General features: G+C 40.0%; 1 protein-coding gene across 3 annotated transcripts in view; it reads right to left on the reverse strand.

Moving 5' to 3' along the window:
* Positions 1-19,142, reverse strand: part of CDH13 (cadherin 13) — a 444,776-nt gene that overhangs the window by 121,555 nt on the left and 304,079 nt on the right. For all 3 annotated transcript variants that reach the window (XM_066327533.1, XM_066327534.1, XM_066327532.1), the window contains one exon: positions 13,685-13,863. In XM_066327533.1, the coding sequence (XP_066183630.1) occupies positions 13,685-13,863 (179 nt within the window). The remainder of the gene's footprint in view (positions 1-13,684; positions 13,864-19,142) is intronic.

The raw sequence follows: 19,142 nt of genomic DNA on the forward strand, positions 1-19,142 counted from the left end.
CAGTTTAATTTAAATCCATCTCTTCAAGTGGGAGTAACTCACCAAGTCACTGAGATCAAATCAAACTCCCCTTTGCCTCCCAAAAATAACATTGACATGTCAGATCATGCAATCAAATCCTGTTTGCCTCATGTGGAGACTGATAAACTAAATATGATGTATCAACTTCAAGGGACAAATAACAAGCTGATACACCGATGCTCCTGGAAAGCACTTAACCAGGCAGGAGTTTCTATGAAAACTTTTTGAACTCAAATATTCAATATTCTGCTCCTCCCACCCAAAAGGAGACAAGACCTGCTTTAAAACTGAAAAGAAATTCTGCTCATTTACACAATGTAAATAATGATTTTTTAATTTTAATTTTTTTTTTTTTTAAATACTGCTTCCTTCCTCAAACCAAGCTGTGAGGCTCCACTGGCAGCTGCCTTACTAAAAGCTTGTTTTAATTCCATCTACACCTTTCCAGGTGATGGGATTGAGGTTTTATGCTGACGTATGGCCTTCCCAGCAAAACCATATGAAATTCCATGTCCCATTTTCCAATTAAAGGCAAGTAAGTTATAAAAAATCTTTCAAAGGACTCAACAGTCAAAAAAGAATAACAAACAACAAAACAACCTAAAAAAAACCCCCAACAAACCAAAAACCCAAGGAACCAACCAGATATATGTATATATATTTATGTATATGTAAACCTATACATTCCCAGTATTTCAAAGATCCTTTTCAGACAAGAAATTTCAAATCCTCCCTACATCTGCTGTACCCAAAGAACTGAAGTTTTGAAGAATTCCCTTTACCTGAGGACACTTGTGAAAAACTCAGGCAGCCCTTAACAAGTTAGGCAGGATGGCAAATCCCCTGAAGGCTTGGGGATATTGCCAAAGGAAATTTCTGTGTAAGAAACAAATTCCCTCCCTCTGGAAAGAGGGGCCTTGCTGTCTGTGATGACAGTGCTAAGAGGATTTTTTATGGGGTAAAAGTGCCTCCAGCTGTGTCACTGTGCACTCAGGAGGAATTCAGTGCACCCTGCAGGGTCAGGGAATGCAGTGGCACCCTGTGCCAGCCTTGTCTGCTGCTGGATGGAACGGAGCCTAACCCTTGAAGCTTTGTGCAGTTTGCTTGGTTGGTGTTTTGGGGGTTTTATGGGGGTTTTATTGGTTTTTTTGGGGTTTTTTATTGGGTTTTTTTCAGGTAGGGGATGCGTTGGAAATGTTGGTGCAGCGTTGTTTAATGCAAACTTTATATTAGGTTAATAAATAAGCTGCCAGGCATTACACATGCTCGAAGATATGAAAAATTTGTATTGATCAAACTCTGTACATAAGTGACAGGAGGCTGGGAGCTGGGAAGGGGATTATCCTGAGCACATGGGGTAGGGAAGGGCTCCCCACTGCTGACAAGAAAAAAGGACTTTACCTGCTCTGCTCAGCCCCATGGCTCCATCCCAGTGCAGGCACAGCCAGAGCCAAACTCAGAACAGCCTCTAAAACTTTCTGATCAAACCTAGACTTTTCTGCTCCTCATAGAAAAAAACCCCAAAATAATCCAACAAAAAAACCCCAGACACCGAAAAACCCCAATGTGTTTTAAAGTGCTGGACTCTCCTAAGTGAAGCCCAGTGTTTTTTTCTTGGGAAGCTCTCAGAACCATCTCTTCACTCTCCACCCTGCTAAAAGCAAAGCTTTTACCTGGTGCTGTCCCGGAGTGCGACCCTCAAGCCTGACAGACAGCAGCCTGCACAACCTGCTGATTATTTCACTTTTAAGGCAGGAACATCATGCCTTAATGTGATAATTAGGCCATGGTGAGAAGTCAAGAGTCCAGCAAAAAGCTCTCCTATCTCCAGTTCCCCCCCTCAGCTGCCTTGGACCTGATGCAACTTCCGAGGCAAAAATCAATGGCAACAACTTTCTAGTTGTTACCTCAGGAATTTCTCATTAGCCACCACAGAAAAGCCTAAATCAGACCACTATTACCACCAGCACAGATTTTTTTCCCTGCCTTTTCCTCGTTTTCTCGAGCAGTTAATCACATTAGTGGAAATCTCTGGGCTTCCAGATAGTAGAAGTGCATTTTTGACAAATTTCTCCTGTAAAATTCTCCCTCATTTCAGCACTCCCCATCTCTCTAATGGTTCACTGGAAAGGCAGAAATCCCCTGGGAAAGCTGATCTCCCTCCAGTTTGTCTCCTCCATGAGTTCTGTATTTTATCCAGGCGGTGTTAAGGTACACAGAGACAATTCAGACGTTTGTAAGACAAGAGGAATTAGAGTGAGGGAAGATAATGCAGCCAACACGATTCCTGTCACTCCTGTGTGACACAGCCCTGCATGACAACACGACTCAGAGCATCACTTCTCCTAAAGTCACTCCTTTCTACCAAAAATCTGAGTGCAGGCAGCGAGGTGCCAGTGTTGAGCTAAATGTCAGGGCAGCAACTGCTTCATGCCTGGATTTTTTTCTAATTAAACCACATATTCTATTTTATTATTTGGATCTTTTTCCTCTCTAACTTCCCCTGAATTCATCATTTAAAGCTGCCTCCCTGAGTTGTGTGGAGCTCCACTGCCTGGTGTCAAAAAATGATTTGGGCAAAGCAAGAAATAATTCAGAAGTGAGAGATTTGGCCAAACATCTGGATTTGGGCAAACATCTGGGTCCCTCAGGGGCTGGGTCACAGTGTCAACACAGAAAGGAAAGTGGCCATGGAATATCACTCTTGTGATAGTTAGATGGAGATATTAATGAAAGAAGTTCCCATTAGAAGAGGCCCGAAAACTAAAAAATTAAAGTATATTGGAAGAAAATTTAATTAGGATCTTGCAGTTAACCGGAGGGCTGTGGAATGAGTGTGAATGAACTCACAGGGCTACAGAGACTCGTAGCTCCCAGAGGAATGTGACTCTACAACTTTCCTTCAACATTTATAATGAAAATTTAGCTGCAAAAAAAAAAAAAAAAAACAAAAAAAAAACCAAACCTGTGATAAACCTAAATTGAACTGAAGCAGCATATCTAATTTTTACAGTCTAGTTACTGCTACTATCAAATATTCATTTCTCCCAACAAGCAGGTAACTATGGCAACAAACACACCATATCTGTATGAAAAGGTGCCAAGAAACAAAAAAAAAGTGAAAATCTTTACATTTATCTCAAGGGGTTTTTTTCACCTTCTTTAGAATTAGCGGCACAGTTATCAACTATTTAAAATATCAGCAAAGATTAATTTAGTAAAATATTATGAAGACACTGAACAACACAATGGGAAGGATCCCATTGCTCCCTGAAAACTGCAATCAAAAGTAATTTCCAATTAAAATACTTTCTGACAAGAAGAAGAAAATTAATTTAAATTTTAGCTCTAGGACGAAAGGAGAACGAGCAACGTCATGTTTCATTTTCTTCAGCCTGTCACTTCAATTCTCTTTTGAGGAGGACTTATTTTCAGATGATATAATTACAACCCTGAAATGGCAGTTTTAAATATACAAGACAGATGTTTATTAAGTTGAAATACACTTGGAATAAAATTTACTATTTCTCTTTGCTGTGGAAACAAAAGGATTCTGGGCCTTTTCTCTGTTGCAGCTCCTTAAAGCTGGAATATTCCCATGATTGTTAATGGAATTATCTCCCATTTCAAAGACTGGAAGTTTCCTTGCTATGGCATTACCAAACATCTCAGCACTTTAAGAATCCTGAATTCTTAAAAGAATTAAATTAATAATTAAATTATTCTTAATTAATATTCTTAAATAAGCAGTGTCAAGCAAAATATTCTAAAGATATCAGATGTTGTTTGCCAAAGGAAAAAAAAAATCATAAATACCATTCCATGTACCATCAGCCTACAAGGGAAAATTCATATTTCAGTATTTTAGATGCAGGTATCTATTTGGGGATGGTGGGATAATATGGCACCAACTTAAAGTGTTTACAAATTACTTCTTGGAGTGAGCAATATCTTCCCTTAAAAGTGATTTATCTCTGGTCTCCAAGGAGTCAGCTCATACTTGTTCTGCAGGGAGAATGATGCTTTATGGATTTCCTCTCAAGGAAATAAAGTTTGCTTCGGGGAGGAAAAAAAAAAAAAAAGAAAAAAGAAAAAAAGAAAGAAAAAAAGAAAATAAAAGCCATAGCATGAGACAGATCAAGTTAAAAGTGTCACAAGCAAAAAGGAATCAGCAAAAGTGAGTCAGGGCACAAAGGGCAGCACTGTGATCCCTGCCACGGATCCTCCAGCAAGGGGAAATCCATCCCCTGGGGAACTCTGAGCTGCATCAAACCAGGACAGAATGGCCAGAAATAACCAGGCTGGGCCCTCTGTGCTGAAGGGAACTTTGTGCCCACACTAATCCACCACATAATTGGATGTCTTCAGTTATGCTTTAGATTTGGAGCTTCCGAAGGACTTAAATGTACATAACATGGGTGTAATGGACAATATTTACAAGTGAAAACAGACTCAGAGGCAGTCACTGTCTCTCTCTAGGACGTTCCAGTTCTATTTTAATTAAGACTTCAATTTTTGACAGTTGTTTAATGCACAAAAATTAAAGACAATGAGGCAAAAAGTTCTGTGAATGTTGTACAAATGGAATACCAGTGGATCCTGCAATCCAGAAGAGAAGCAGAGGAGAATTTGATTAACATGATTCATATTTATTCACATTCTGCCTTTTCAAATTACCTTTTAATTGATGCCCTGAGTACGGGAACAGAAGACTAAAAATTCATGTTATCCATATAGACTAAGAAGGATTTATTTTAACCTTGAACAGAGTTTTGTAAAACTCTACAGTGCAGACTGAAAACTAAAAGTTGAACGCACACACATTTAATTAATGTTATTGTAATTAGATACTCGAACAAAAAAAGAGAGTTAAATTTGGGTAGAATTTAGAGAGAAAGAAATTTCCCATTTGATGGCATTAAGATACAATCTCCTACAAACCAGCACGTTTTAAATGATTTTTGCTACATGTACTCTAAAAATAGAAAGTCATAAGAAAACAGGAAAGATAAAAGAAAGTGAAAATAAAACTAGAAAGATGTGTCTGTTGTCTGATGACATTTGGGGAATCAAAAATAAAATCCCATTGGTGCTAGAGGAATTATCCCAAAATAACACACTGGGAAATTGGAATTATCCTAGCAGAACTAAAAATAACCACCAACATATTTGAAAATACCTTTTTCATGTTAAAAAAAATTAAAAATTAGATGAATCACCTCTGGGGTAATTCTTGTTGAGTCCCAAGTACTCCGAGCTGCAACTCCACCAAACTAAGCAATTATTCCTATAGTGACTTTGAAATAATTCCATTTATTTATTTGAGTTGTGCCAGTTGTAAACTGACCACTCCCAGATTTTTTCCTTTCTGCTCTCTTCAGCCCTGAGCATTCTGAAAGTATTGATACTTGTGTTAAAAAGTCAGACTTTGAGGATAAAATATCCAAAAGCTTTGTTTCTAAGCCTTAACAGTGCTACCTCCACACTACTTCTATAGCAGGAAGTTCATTTTGTCCAACCAGCAAAAACTGTTTGAAAATGAGGGAAACTTTCTGGAAAATTTTGGATTAATCAATAGTGACACACTTCTACCTCTTGGAGTTGTATTCCTTGGCCCCAAGCAAGGGCTGAAAGACATTGCCTGGGAGAATCTTTCAGCTTTTTCTCACCTTTTGGCACCTCTTAGTCTACATGGATAACATTAATCTTTAGTTTTCTGTTTATGCACTCACCCACCTCTCTCCTTAAACTGAAACTCTTGCCCCAAACATCTACAAAACGTTTGGTGTGTCCCCAATCTGGCATTTCTAAGTTTTATGATCTTCAGGCCTAGATGACCTTTGAAGATCATCGTGCTCTTAGTTCTAGCAGAATATGTGCCAGCATTCAGCGATTAACCATTTAGCAATTAACCAGGTCCTCTGTAAAACATGCAACTGGAGGGTTTTTTTTTATTCTAACTCCACCACTTCTTTTCTCTTCTTAGACAGGCACTTGTCACAGCGGGATTTTCACATCTCAACATCCATAAAGCTAATATTCCTCTCTTTAAAAAAAAAAGTAACTCTCACCAAAAAAGGACAACATTTCCATTATCAGCCTCTATTCAAAATATGTGGGCAGCCGATATCATGTTTTGTGTCACTCTTTGTAAGTGCCTTGAAAATGATATTTTATAAAAATCTCTCTGCAGTGCATCAGTGTCAGAGAAACTCAGGATATTTGGCTGAGTGACATTTCCAGAGGATCAGAAACTATCTGCCACAGGAGGCAGTGATACCCAAACTCCTAACCCAAAGAGCAGAGGGAGAAGATAAATATTTCTCAGTGCAGCTACAGAGAGCTGCGGGTTTGGAAAATCATATTCACATAATCTTGTGGGAAATGTGGAGAATTTGCAGGAAGCAAACTATGAGAGTTAAAATGATGGTCGGAGCCATCAATAGCTCTGAATCACGAGTGCATAACACACTTGGGGAATGAAGAGCCAGTAACCCACCTAAGAAATAAATCCAACATCTTAATGAAGAACCAGGAAGGCTCCTTCTGCCCTCCTTGGCAGAAGGGAAACACAGACAAAGCAAGAAAACAGCTCCTTTGTGAGATATCTTGGGATACCTTAGAGAGGAAGGAAATATCCTTGCAGAAGCTCTGCTTTTAAGTGGGAATTTTTTCCTCCGGAATAAATAAATTTCCCCCAGAAAGCTCCATATTAAAAAGTGTGACAAGGACATCCAGCAATTATCCCAGATTGTATTGGACAAATCTGTCTGAACCCCGAAAGCAGAAAATTTCAGGCTTTCTGTGCTCACAGGCACTGACACTCAAGCAAACACTGCATTTGACCCGAGGCCATGGAACAGGTTTCCAAAATTGATTGATAGCACTGGGGTTGTGGGTGTGGAGCAGAAGAACCCACATGAAACCATCAAGGAGCACCCACAGGTGGATGTTGGCCAGCAGAGCTGCAGGAGGATGTCCTGAGGGCTGTGATGACCAGAGGATCCCAAAGTTGTTCCCAACCAGAGTTCAGCACTGCAGCAGACACAGAGGGGCCAAGGTGAGGATTTGGGGGTTTGGCTCAGGGTCTGCCCCAGGGGAAAAGGCAAATGCAAAACACGGAGTACAAGCAGCAGCTTCTGCAGGGAGCTTCTGTTCATTCACAAAGACAGGAAAGGTGTGTGCTCATCCAAGGGCTGCCTTTTTCCCAGAGGTGGGATTCTCACACGGTGTGCTCCGTGGTGGGAGGAAAAGTCATCCAGGGATTTATCTGCCTTGGGCTCTGGGTACTGCATTCTCTGCCCAGGAGGAGACAGGAACATCAGCTCCTGTGAGCCCCTGGTGTGATACATTCATCCCTCATAGGTTTTTACAGAAAAGAAGCTCTGGTCCTATTATTGTCAGATGATTTTCTTCCTTTTTTATTGTTTTTTTTTGTTTGTTTGTTTTTTGTGGGTGGGTTTTTTTTTGGGTTTTTGTTTTTTTTTTTTTTTTTTTTTTTTTTTGTTTGGGTTTTTTTTTTGTTTTTTTGGTTTTTTGTTTTTATTTTTGGGGGGGCGTTATTTTTTGGTTTTTTGGTTGGTTGGTTTTGATTTGGTTTGTGTGTGTGTGTTTCTTTTTTTTTTTATCAGACTATTAAGCTATGTTAAATTAAATTAAATCAAAAATAATCTAACAATGTCATGAAAGATTTGTAGGAATTCTGCCACTACAACTTCAAACAGGTCAGACTTTTTTCTTTTTTGAATGAACATACATATTCTCTCTCAATAGGAGCTTTTCCTGTCTGTTTGTAACCTGATTCATGCAACTCATATTTTGACATATAATTCCTACTTTTATTTCTCCTTTGCACAGCTCCTTTCAAGATTCAAGAACAGGTTAATGAGCTTTCTAATCAAAAACATAATAGGAATCCAACTAAAAATTACTGGAAAACTTTATTTTTATCACTGCAGACATTTAAGCCTGAAAATACTGAAAAAATTCTTCATAAAATTAACTTTAAATATGATTATACATCTCACTAAGAAGCACTTTCAATCTCTCTGTCCATTTTTCCATAAGAAACATTATAATTGGAAGATTTGTTTTCCTCCCCATTTCTGATATTTCAGCTATAAAGTGCTATGGAATATTCTCTGAAAAGAGACCAAAGGCCCTTGAGTTTTTCTCTGACTCAAGACCTTCTGCTCTTTATGTTTACTGGCATCAGAAACCAGAGTGTAAGAAATGCATTAACCAAGGGGAAATGGTGAATACCTTGTTTATCTTGTATTTTAAGCAGGAAGAAATATGAGATATTGCTATATCTGTTACTAAAACCCCTTAAACCATAGAAACTGAGGTTCAGCTCTGGAATTTACCATTCTGCAAAACAAGTTAAAGGTGTGCAAGTGGGAATTCTGTCAGAGAAGACAAGACAAAATGATACAATTATTCCAACTCAGAGCTGATATGCTCCAAGGTATATGTTTTCCCACAATTGCTGTAAATATGAATATTTTAGAGGTTAATACGAAGATCAAATGTGGAATGCATTTGCTGAAAAGATTAATATCTTTTCATTAAAAATGAGAGTGCACTGTTGGTTCAGCATTTGCATTTAGATCGAGTAGGTAATAAGTATATTGACTGCTTAAGACACCTATCTCCAAAATGGAAAATATGAATAAAAAGGGTGGTGTCCATGTGCAGAAGTGGACGAGATTTTTCTATTTTCTATATTTCCTATTTGGAGAAGTTGAGCCCTCTGAACCTGAATGCTGTGATTTATTCCTGCCAGCAGAGCTGGTTCATGCTGTAAAGAACATTTCTGCCCCTGCTCCACGCCAGCACTGGGCTGCTGAATATGGATCAGGGGGCTGCTGCTGACTTGAAAAATTGCCACCCACCCTAAAGCCATGCATCACTCACAGCCGGGAGAGGCACTGGCTGGCGGTGAACTCTGATTTTTGCTCTGGTTGTGGTTTAAATCCCAGAGCCTTTGGTTAAGAGAAAGGTTCAGCTGACTGTTGTAGAGTCATAAAATAGGGTTGGGAGGTTAGGATTTTTGGACATTGTCCATCCAAGCCCCTGCCAAGGCAGGAATGCTGTTCCACTCAACAAAAAAAGTGTCCAGGTGGGGTTGGGATGTCTCCACACCCTCCCTGGGCAGCTGTTCCCTGCTCTGCTCCCTCCAGGGAAAATTCTTCCTCGTGTTGAGGTGGAATTTGTAGTTTAGTTTGTGGCCATTACTCCTTGTCCTGCAGCTGCACCACAAAGATTCTGGGACCATTCTCTTGGCACCCACCTTGGAAATATTTGTATGGATTGATGGGATTCCCTCTCAGCCTTTCCCTCTGCAGAGTACCCAGGCCTCCCCCAGCCTCCCCACACCAGGGAGATGCTCCAGACCCCAAACCCCAAACCCCAATCCCCCTCTGTTACTGTGAGCAGCTCACACCAACACGAGCACTGTGGGCTGATGTAACCCCAGGTTCCTCACAGCTCACGCCAAGAGGCTTCCAGCTCCATTTTCCCAAGTCATAAAGAGAGGAAAAGGTATTTGTGATCCAAACCAGGGCATATTGGTGCCCCAAGATCGGTTCAAATGGTCCTGAGCTTGTTCTGCCACCAGTGTGAGCAGAACACACCTTTCACTCAGCCCAGCGTAGCCCAGGGCCTCTCACAATCACACAACACCTGAACTGGTCTCCTGGAGGTGTTTAAAGACACGTGTGCCAGCACACAGATCGGTGTGCAGCAGACAGCTCAAAGCATTTGTTAACTTTAACTCAAATTAAGCACAGCAGTTCCTATCAAAAGCAGGTTACTTCTCAAACTGTGAGAAGTAAATATTTCACTTAAGCAACTGTGGTGACAGCTTTCTTTGGGTACTTTAGTCATGAAGTTTATCTATATCACAGCTCCTTTCCTACAGAGCAGAAGGGTCTGTAACAGTGGCAAACCAGCATTGTGGGCAGGCAGAAAACCCAATTCCTCACCCATAAAGGAAATTTCAGAGTTGATTCTGCAAGACCACAAGTGTTTTCTTCACTTATGCACGAGGAATATTATTTTCCTCTCAGTGCAGGGAAGTGTCACGTTGAAACAGAGTCTCCATCCCTGAAATTTAGGACATTTCCTCAAGGTTTCTTTCCAACTTCTTCCCCTCCCCCTGTTTTTCTTGCCTTTTCACTCTTTTTCCCTGTTGTGCTCTATTTTGTGTCATTTAGACCGTATACTTTGATGGAGGGCATCCTTCTCCTCTGAATTTATGAATCAAAATGTATTCTCCAACGGATACCTGGAGGTATAATTTGCCCCCTAACACTCTTCAATCTTTATTACTGACACATTCAAGGATGCCTAACTCCCACAAGGAAAAAAAAAAAACCAAAACAACCCACATTAATCTTCAAAAATGTGTCCTTACCTGCCTTCTGAAAATGAAAATGGATGTTCTTCGAGAAATTACCTGAGTTTTGCTTTAAACCCCCAGGATCATGCACTTTTGGAAACAATTTCGAATCTAAAAAAAATTATAAATAAAAATCTGCTGGTGTGTAAATAGAAATCCTGCAGTGTGCTGTTTCCTTGGAGGCAGGAAGAGATGACTCAGAGTGCTGCTGGATGGAGTCTGGGGGGTTCCTCACACCCTTTTTGTGCGCACAGGACAGCAAGGATCTGTGTAGGTTATCCTCGATTATGGAAACAGCTCCCAAGTAACTCCATCACCCATCCCTGCCCCATCGCACACCCAGGCAATTCCCAGCACCTTGTCCTCTGAGATGTCAAGAAAAGCAAGAGGAGAATTGCTGAGATGAAAAACCATTCCTGAGATAAAACCTTTCCTGTCTCACAAATCCCCCTTTGTGGGGATTTTGTCCTCTATCTGCAGTGTGTGTCCTCTGGTGTTTCACACCTCCTAGCAAGGCTTTCAGGGAAAGAACATTCCTTCCTCCCGTGTTTCTACAACACATTTCATTCAGGATTGTACCAAAGACCCAAAACATCCAAGGTTTTCACGGGTTCCCGGCAATCAGGCATTAGTACCTGCAGTTGTCCTGCAGAGGAATGGCATGTGGTGCCTCCTCCAGCCCAGCAACTTTCCAAAAAACCACTCATTCAGCCCTGGTGATGTCTGGACATCTTATTCCCCAAGCAGGAATCCAGTCAGACATTTCTTCCTCCTAAACTCCTCAGACATTTCCTCCTCCACGTTTTACTCCCCTCTGTCCCCACCTCCCACAGACAATTTTTAATAATAATTCAATTTCATGAGCCACACAGAAATCCATAGGAGTTATTTATATAACATCAATATTAAATTGGTACCCAGGTGGTTTTTGTTGGTTTTTTTCTCATTAGAAAATCATTAGGCAGCTTGTCTAAAAGCTGCATTTATGGTTAAAAATAGAAGTTCTACATCTTAAGCCATGAATGGCAGCTCCACAGATCTGAAAAAGGAGGCCTGACCACCAGCTTCTACTCAAGATATATGGGCAGGAAGGGGAAGAGGCTGAACCCACAAAGATGACAGACAGCACAGAGCAACTCCTGAAAAAACAGAAAATATCCTTTTCCCCAAGCCTCTCCCTGACAAGACAATGTGAGACTGGATTTTGACTGCAGATAATCCTTAATTTTAGTGTTAAAGTTGTACCCAGCCCTACACTTTGGCTTGTGAACCACTCAGATCTGGAACAACAAAAAAATTCCTCTGGAATTTCAACAGGTGGCAGCTTGTCATGTCACCTTCAAAGTAAAGGTATGGAATTGATTATTGTTAAAAATCATGAGGACTTCTGCTCTCAGGATGTACTACCCAGCCATAACAGCCATTCAGCTGAGGCCAGGGCTCTTGCATGGAGAGACAGCATCATTATTTCATGAATCACCAGTGACCTGTGGAAGGCACTGAGAAAAGCAGCCATGCTCATTCCCTTCCATTGATTTTCTAATTTTGAGTAAATTGGCTTAATCTGCGGAATGGTTATCTATGAGGAATAAAAATACCTAAAACTGTCTTTAGAAAACAGTAAAAAGCTTTTGAACTGAAACAATGAATTTGGAAGGGAAACTTGAGAGGAGAAAAAGGTAGTGATTTTATAAACTTTAACTTGGGCACAATTCTGTGGCCAGCCACCCAAATAAGAATAAAATTAGAATCTCTTTAAGCTTAAAAACACAGACCTACAAGCCCAGACCTTAGTTTCACACTTAGTTTCACTGCACTGTGTGCCTGGTGTCTGCTTGATTTACCCATGAAATGCTTGTTGTTGGGTAAGGCTGTAGAAAAATCTACCCACCTAGAAAGGGAAGTGCATTTTCACCTGGTAAAATGAAAGATAATGTACTGAAGATTGAGAATATTGGACAGTCCTGAGTCTAATCATCTTATAAAACAGGCTCAGTGACATCCTGCAAGAACAGAATTTGGATGTCTCCAGGAATTTAAGAGTACTCAAGGCTACTTCATCAAAGGAAATTGTGATTTACAGTAACTCTTTTTGGTGCCAAGATTTTATAAATTCTGGTACCTAAACCTATGGATTAACAGATTGCCTCCACTTTATTATCTTCTGAACATTAAATGATCATACCTAAGCTTTCTTTGCCATCAATTTATGCTCTCATAGCGTTAATGGTCTGTTAGAAGCATAGATTTCACCATGGCAATCCACCTTAAAGCCACCTGAGGATTACCTGTTCCTTTTCTACCCCTTTTTGTATTTTCTTTTTTTGGCTATGGGGTACCAAGTTAATTAGTTCAGTAAGTCCACTCATAAAGGTACTCTAGGAAAGATGCGGAGCACTAAACTAATAATCTCAGAGTGAGCTCTATGCACAATTAGCTCTGCGTGACAATTACTAACTCCAAGTTGAATTTCACTTAATCCTGAGCTCTTCCCTCTCACCACACAACACTAAAGGTTTCATGCCAGATAAACCCTTTTTCTGACCCAGAGATGGGGCAACTGAGAGGTGTTTTAAAGACTTTTATTCCATTTTCAGTTTCATGAGAAGGGTGAGATGGTACAGATGTTACAGCTCACCATCACAATCAGAAGCCAAACTATTTCCCAATTACAATCCATTATAAGTGTTTTTTGGCCTATCAGCATTTGCCACACAATGCTGCTAATGCTTTTAAGCCAATAATTTAAAAACACTCTTTGTAAGACCTACTACAATGTATCTTTCATAGTTCTATTTCACAAAAATATCTGGTCTCTTTGTAAGGTCATGATCTGAAACTTGTTTTTAGTTCCAGTTCTCTCTCAACAATGTCTGTCCCATTCCATGGCATTTCCAAGTCAGCACACTTTATCTGGGACTCTGCACACAGATGCACAAGACCACGTGAGCCTTGTGTCAGCCTTTGAGAACCCTCTACAAACCCATTTCCCACAGTCTTTCACAGAGATGATGAACTACCAGATTTCATCCGCTAATAAATAAATAAATATCATCAATGTAATAAATTAGATTTATAAACACTGACCAGAGCTTAGAGCTTTCTAGATCCGAGTAAGAAATAAACAAAACTCTTAAAAGACTCCCCCAAAAATTGTAACCCCCACAGGACAACACTCAGAACCTCTCCCGACGCCCCAGAAGGAGATCAGAGGCATGACCATTAAAACACGAGACTGGAGACAGGAAAGTGCTGGCTTACCTCCCTGTCCAGCAGCGCTGGGGACACCACAGTAACAATGTCTCCCTTCTCTGGGTCGATGTAGAACATGTTTGGGGAGGGTTTGGTGGGGGTCTGCTTCAGGATGTTGTAGCGCAGCAGGGCGTTGTCCGTGCTGGCGTCGTCGGCGTCGAACGCGGCCATGCGCATCACGGTGGTTCCTGGGGAGAGGGCACACACAGCAGGCACTGAGCAAAGAAAAAACCTCCCAAATTGGGCTGTCTGGGCAGCCAGGGGGGTTAATCTGTGAATAGCCCATCGACACCACTGAGTAGCTCCACCTGATATTTGTGCTTGTGCTCCTATTGTCTTTGCTTGTTGCTCAGCCAGGTGAAGGCTCCTGTGCTCTAACACAAATTCCCTGTCTCGCTGTGCTTTGAAGCCATCCACAGTAATGGCATTTCACTTCATGAACTACAGGTGTGTCTGTCCCACTTCAAATTCTGCAGGCAGAAAGCCTGCAGATGGCTACAATGAAAACAACAGCACTGAAATAGCAGGAAGGTCTCTATTTGCATGGTGAAGTGTTGCAGTTCAAAATGTATTGGATGTCGTTTCTGTCAATAAGAAATGTTGCAATTATTAAAGCCCAGACTGTTCTAATTTCAATTCGTACAAATTTATGAGCTCGTTTTATGGACATCAATAAGGCCCCCATCTTCATTGTCCCACTGTCCTTCCACTGCTGAAGATTTCTCTGACAGGAAATTCCTTCAGCTCACATTTCTGCTACTGAATGCAATAAGGGAAAAGCAGTACCCTGCACAGATTCCTAAATGCTGTGCAGAGGAAAAACCTCCCTCTGCTTCTTCACCACAGTTAACAGAAAGAGGACTGAGCTGGTGCCTGTCCAGTGCTGAGGAGGGGAGCACATCCTGCATCCCTGGATCAAGGATTTTCCTCTCCCTGAGACAGGCAGCCCAGAGGCTGACACAGCCTGCAAAATTCTGTCAGCATTTTGTCAGCTTTGTACAGTACACTGAGAAAGGAAGGGTATAATGAGGCACCTGGGCTGAACTGTGACAATCTCACCCCTAGACCTGATGAATTCTTCATCAGTTCATCTATAATTGTAAAGGTAAGCATTGGTTTGAAAAGCACTCTGACTAAAATAATACATGGTCACAACAAAATTAAATATTTCTGGTAATACTGAGCTGAAGACAGAATTCTACCAAAGAACAACAAAGCCATGATCAAATCAAGAAATTCATTGCAATAGGTAATATTAAGTAACAGATCAAAGTGAGATATTAGCAAATTATAAAGTTAAAAACCTAGGAAGGGATCCAGTCTTTGGCCTAAAAATCCCCACTGAGACAATTTATCAGATTCCATGATCTACACCACTTGCATTGAAGTAACTTCGCACTGACACCATTGTCTCATGTGTGAATCAGAGTGTCAGAGTGAGCCATAATTCTTTGTTACAGATTAATTCCTCTGTGGGAACTCACCCTTTCTTTTCCCCACCGACTGGACAAGTATTATTTTAAACTGTCATGATCAATGCATTTTAAACACAGTATTTTCATTTCTTCATAGATCTGTTAGACCATAGGATTTGTTCTCAGTTCTCACAGAGACGTCTGTGGTAAAATGAACACAAGAGGTTAAAACCTGATACAGACAAGGCCTAAGACGTTAGATTGCAAGTGCCTTAATAAGAGAAATATATATCATTTGTGTACAGCAAGTTTGTTTTCTTTCTGAAGGTCTTGGATTTAAAAAAATCAAATAAAAATGAAATATTGTGGTAAAAATAAAAACAAACCCTGTTTCATGTATAAACTGATATAACAACTGCCTGTTCACAGTTAAACAAACTCAACTGGCTTGTTTACATACATATTTTCCATTTTTTTTTTTCCTTTTTTTGTAGCTCCCAGAGTACAAAGTGTTGCCTCTTCTTGCAGTGACCTTGAATATAAGCTCTCAAAGGTTTTATTTCATTGCTGCTCTGGGCAGAGTTGCCCCCTTGAGAAAAATAACAGAGACCTGACAGCATGTTGGTTTTATTCAGCAGTGATTAAAGGTCAGACAGCTCAAAAAGAAGCTTACCACTGGATACCATGCCATGTTCTCCAGTGTTACAAGATGATCCCAGCCCTGATATTTTCACCTACTTTGTGTGAGACTGATTCAGAAGGAAAGGGAGAAAAGAACCGCTATCTTTTTTTAAGAATTAAGATTCACCCTCTTTTCACAAGTGCAGCACAATGTGCTGTTTTTGGAAATTTGTCATATTTTTGAGAAGATATTTTTATACCAATGTTAGATAACATGTTTCACAAGGGTCTCCCAATCACAAGGTTTCAGTGAAATAAATAAGGGCTAAGGCAAATCTTCAAAGGATCTTAAAGAGTGCCCCAGTTCATGTGAAATTAAATAGGTTTCAGCACACAATGGTTTCCTGAAGAATGCACTTTAATAAGATGCTATACTCAAGTACAGCAGACAACATCTTGAATGAATACACAGATGCTATTATTAATCTATTAGATGAGTTGATGCTCAGCAGAGATTTAGAAACTTATTACAATATATATTAAAGTAGAAATCCTATTTATACTGTTGTCCTACTGAAATATTTCTGATGATAAAACAGTGAAAGGCACATGTAAATTTTAAGATCTGATTTAAATCCCCTAATCTCTTGTTACTCTGGCATAGAACTGGCTAAACACAATGGCTGAATCTGATTCTGATTTGCCAGCTGCAGTTCCTTAACCTTTCAACTCACTAGACATTATCTTGTTCCCTGCAATCATTCCTTTGGTGCATACAGATAAGAATTCCAGCTACTCAGAGTAGCAGAACTTTACATTCATTTTGCATAGAGATGCCAGATCCAGGAGGAAAGCTGGAGAGAATTTGATACATCTATTTTTTTATGCTTCTTCTTTCAAAAGTTTTGTGGTATTGGTTTCTGGCTGCCTTCAAATTGGCATTTAAACAAAATTTTAAAGTTATTCTATTCTCAGAAGTTCTCATTATGTGTAAAAATGCACACAAAATGTGGGGTTGTCTTTAGATGTTGTTATGTATTAGCACAGGTTGTGTCTAGTTTTTGTTTGGGAATCAATACAGAAAACTTCACCTCTATATGGTTCATATTTGTGGCTGATGCCTCAAACAATCACAAGAGCTTTAATCCAGCAGTTAAAACATCCACCTGAAACACCTTGGAGAAGTCTAATAGATATATTCCCAGGAAAGAAATTCCCTATCCTAATTGAGGTGTCCACAGAGAGAACACAAATAAATTTGGATTGTACCACCACAAAGGGTAATGTTTATATGAAGATCTCCTTCTTGAAAGTATAGTGGCCCAAATGTATGTTTTGAAAGGCTCTGCAACAGGCATCCTGTCCAAAAGAGCTTCATTCAAGATGTACACTTATTCAGTATTTCTCCTTCATCATAAACTTCTACTCTTCATAAAAGATTCATTTCCCCGAGCCCATAAACTGACTACATCTAATTCAGTGTCGTTTTACAAAAACTTCCATTCCTGGCATCCATCAAATGCAGCTGGCTTTCAAACCACACAACAACAGCTTGCTGCATTATCATGTTAAACAATATATATAAACTTATCAGGCTGGGGAAGGAATGTCTGCAAAATCAGCAGCTTCTTCCTTGTGCTGATGACGCACAGAGATCCGTGGAGGAAACTCTCGCAAGAAGCTGCAGTTGTGTCTTGGTGGGTGTCAATATTCAGGGTTTATTTGTCACACTTTCCGGGCAGAATCCCTCAGAATTTCAAGAGTCAGTCAAAACCTCCCATTGCACCTCCCAGAGCCCCTTGTTGGTCAGACACAGATCCCACTCCCAGGCCATTGCTCCAGAGGCTGCAGCTATCAGCGCTGATTATTTGAAAATATTGGCTAAATATTTCCTTTCCTTTCCTTTCCTTTCCTTTCCTTTCCTTTCCTTTCCTTTCCTTTCCTTTCCTTTCCTTTCCTTTCCTTTCCTTTCCTTTCCTTTCCTTTCCTTTCCTTTCCTTTCCTTTCCTTTCCTTTCCTTTCCTTTCCTTTCCTTTCCTTTCCTTTCCTTTCCTTTCCTTTCCTTTCCTTTCCTTTCCTTTCCTTTCCTTTCCTTTCCTTTCCTTTCTGCTTTCATTTCTCCTTCCCTTCCCACCAAGATATCAAGAGAACATAACTACAGAACTTCTATTTCTTTAGTATATGCAGCTGCTGCATTTAAAAGAAGGACAGGACAGGAGTGGAAGTGAGGGTTATTTCTGGCCTGATGAAATGTGAACAAATGTCTCAAGCCTACAGGCTTAAGACTGAATTTGAAGACCAACAATAAAATATTAACCAGTTTAAGGATTGAAAAATTTTAACTTTATGAGAGCTACGGAGCTCAAAAACTTCACCCATGGAGTTTTCTCCACTGATTTTCACTCTTTTGGTGGTTCTCCGCTCTATGTTCAGTACATTAAATACTTTCTACATGTGTTACAAAAAGGGCTTATTCTCTTAATTAACATAACTGCTCTGAAGAGTTGTGGTTCTACCTTCTCCGCAAGTACAGCTTTGTCTCTGTACAATTAATTATTTTCCAAAAGTACAACTATTTTAACCCAAGAAGGAAGACAAGGAGTGAAAAATGGGATGAAGAAGGAAGAAATCAAGAGGGTTACCTATATCTCTAGAGCCCAACTTTCAGGAACTGGAACAAAGCAGGAAGCCCTCCTGACTATGTTCTCATCATAGCTAATTACATGTTTGATTATCATTTTTTACTTTTAGACAAAAGGCCCCAGGGGAGCAAAACAAATATAAGAAGAAAGGTCTATTATGGTTCCAAACACGGGCATTTGAATTGCAATTATGTGTATCATTAAAAACTTGAAGGCTTTGCTCAATAAAGACATTTAGTAAGAATTATTGAGTTCAGGCTTTGAGCATATCTTATATTTGTATAGGGCAATAATTTTCTAGCCTTTAGGGCTTCCTCACATGCTCTATTTAGATGTCTGGCAGGTTCTTTTAAGCTCTAAATTAGGTGGTATCACTGAGCAGTACTCTGGGAGTGCCACTGTACTGCAGCCAGCAGGACTGGAAGGATGAACTGGTGAACTGTCAGCTGTGGAATGAATAACAAACAAACTTCTCCCAGTACACAAAAGAAACTTCAGTAATATTAAATAGAGATGAAGAACTGTCAAGAGCTGTTACTATCTATAGAGAGCTAATGCAGTCAGAAGCATATAAATTGAGTAAGAAATAATGGGGCATTCCCAGCTGAATGTTATGACAGAACACAGAAGATGTATGGGCAGGTCAACCTTTAGCAATACTGATATTTAACCTTTTTTTCCCCCATGAGCAGCACAGTTGTTTTGGCAGAATGAATTATTCACTCCTGGGATGTTTGGAACTTGACTTATACACAGGCTTGTCCCCAGCCACGCTGCAGCCACTGTCAC

This window comes from Sylvia atricapilla, chromosome 12 (assembly GCF_009819655.1).
Source record: "Sylvia atricapilla isolate bSylAtr1 chromosome 12, bSylAtr1.pri, whole genome shotgun sequence".
In the NCBI taxonomy this organism is placed as follows: Eukaryota; Metazoa; Chordata; class Aves; order Passeriformes; family Sylviidae; genus Sylvia; species Sylvia atricapilla.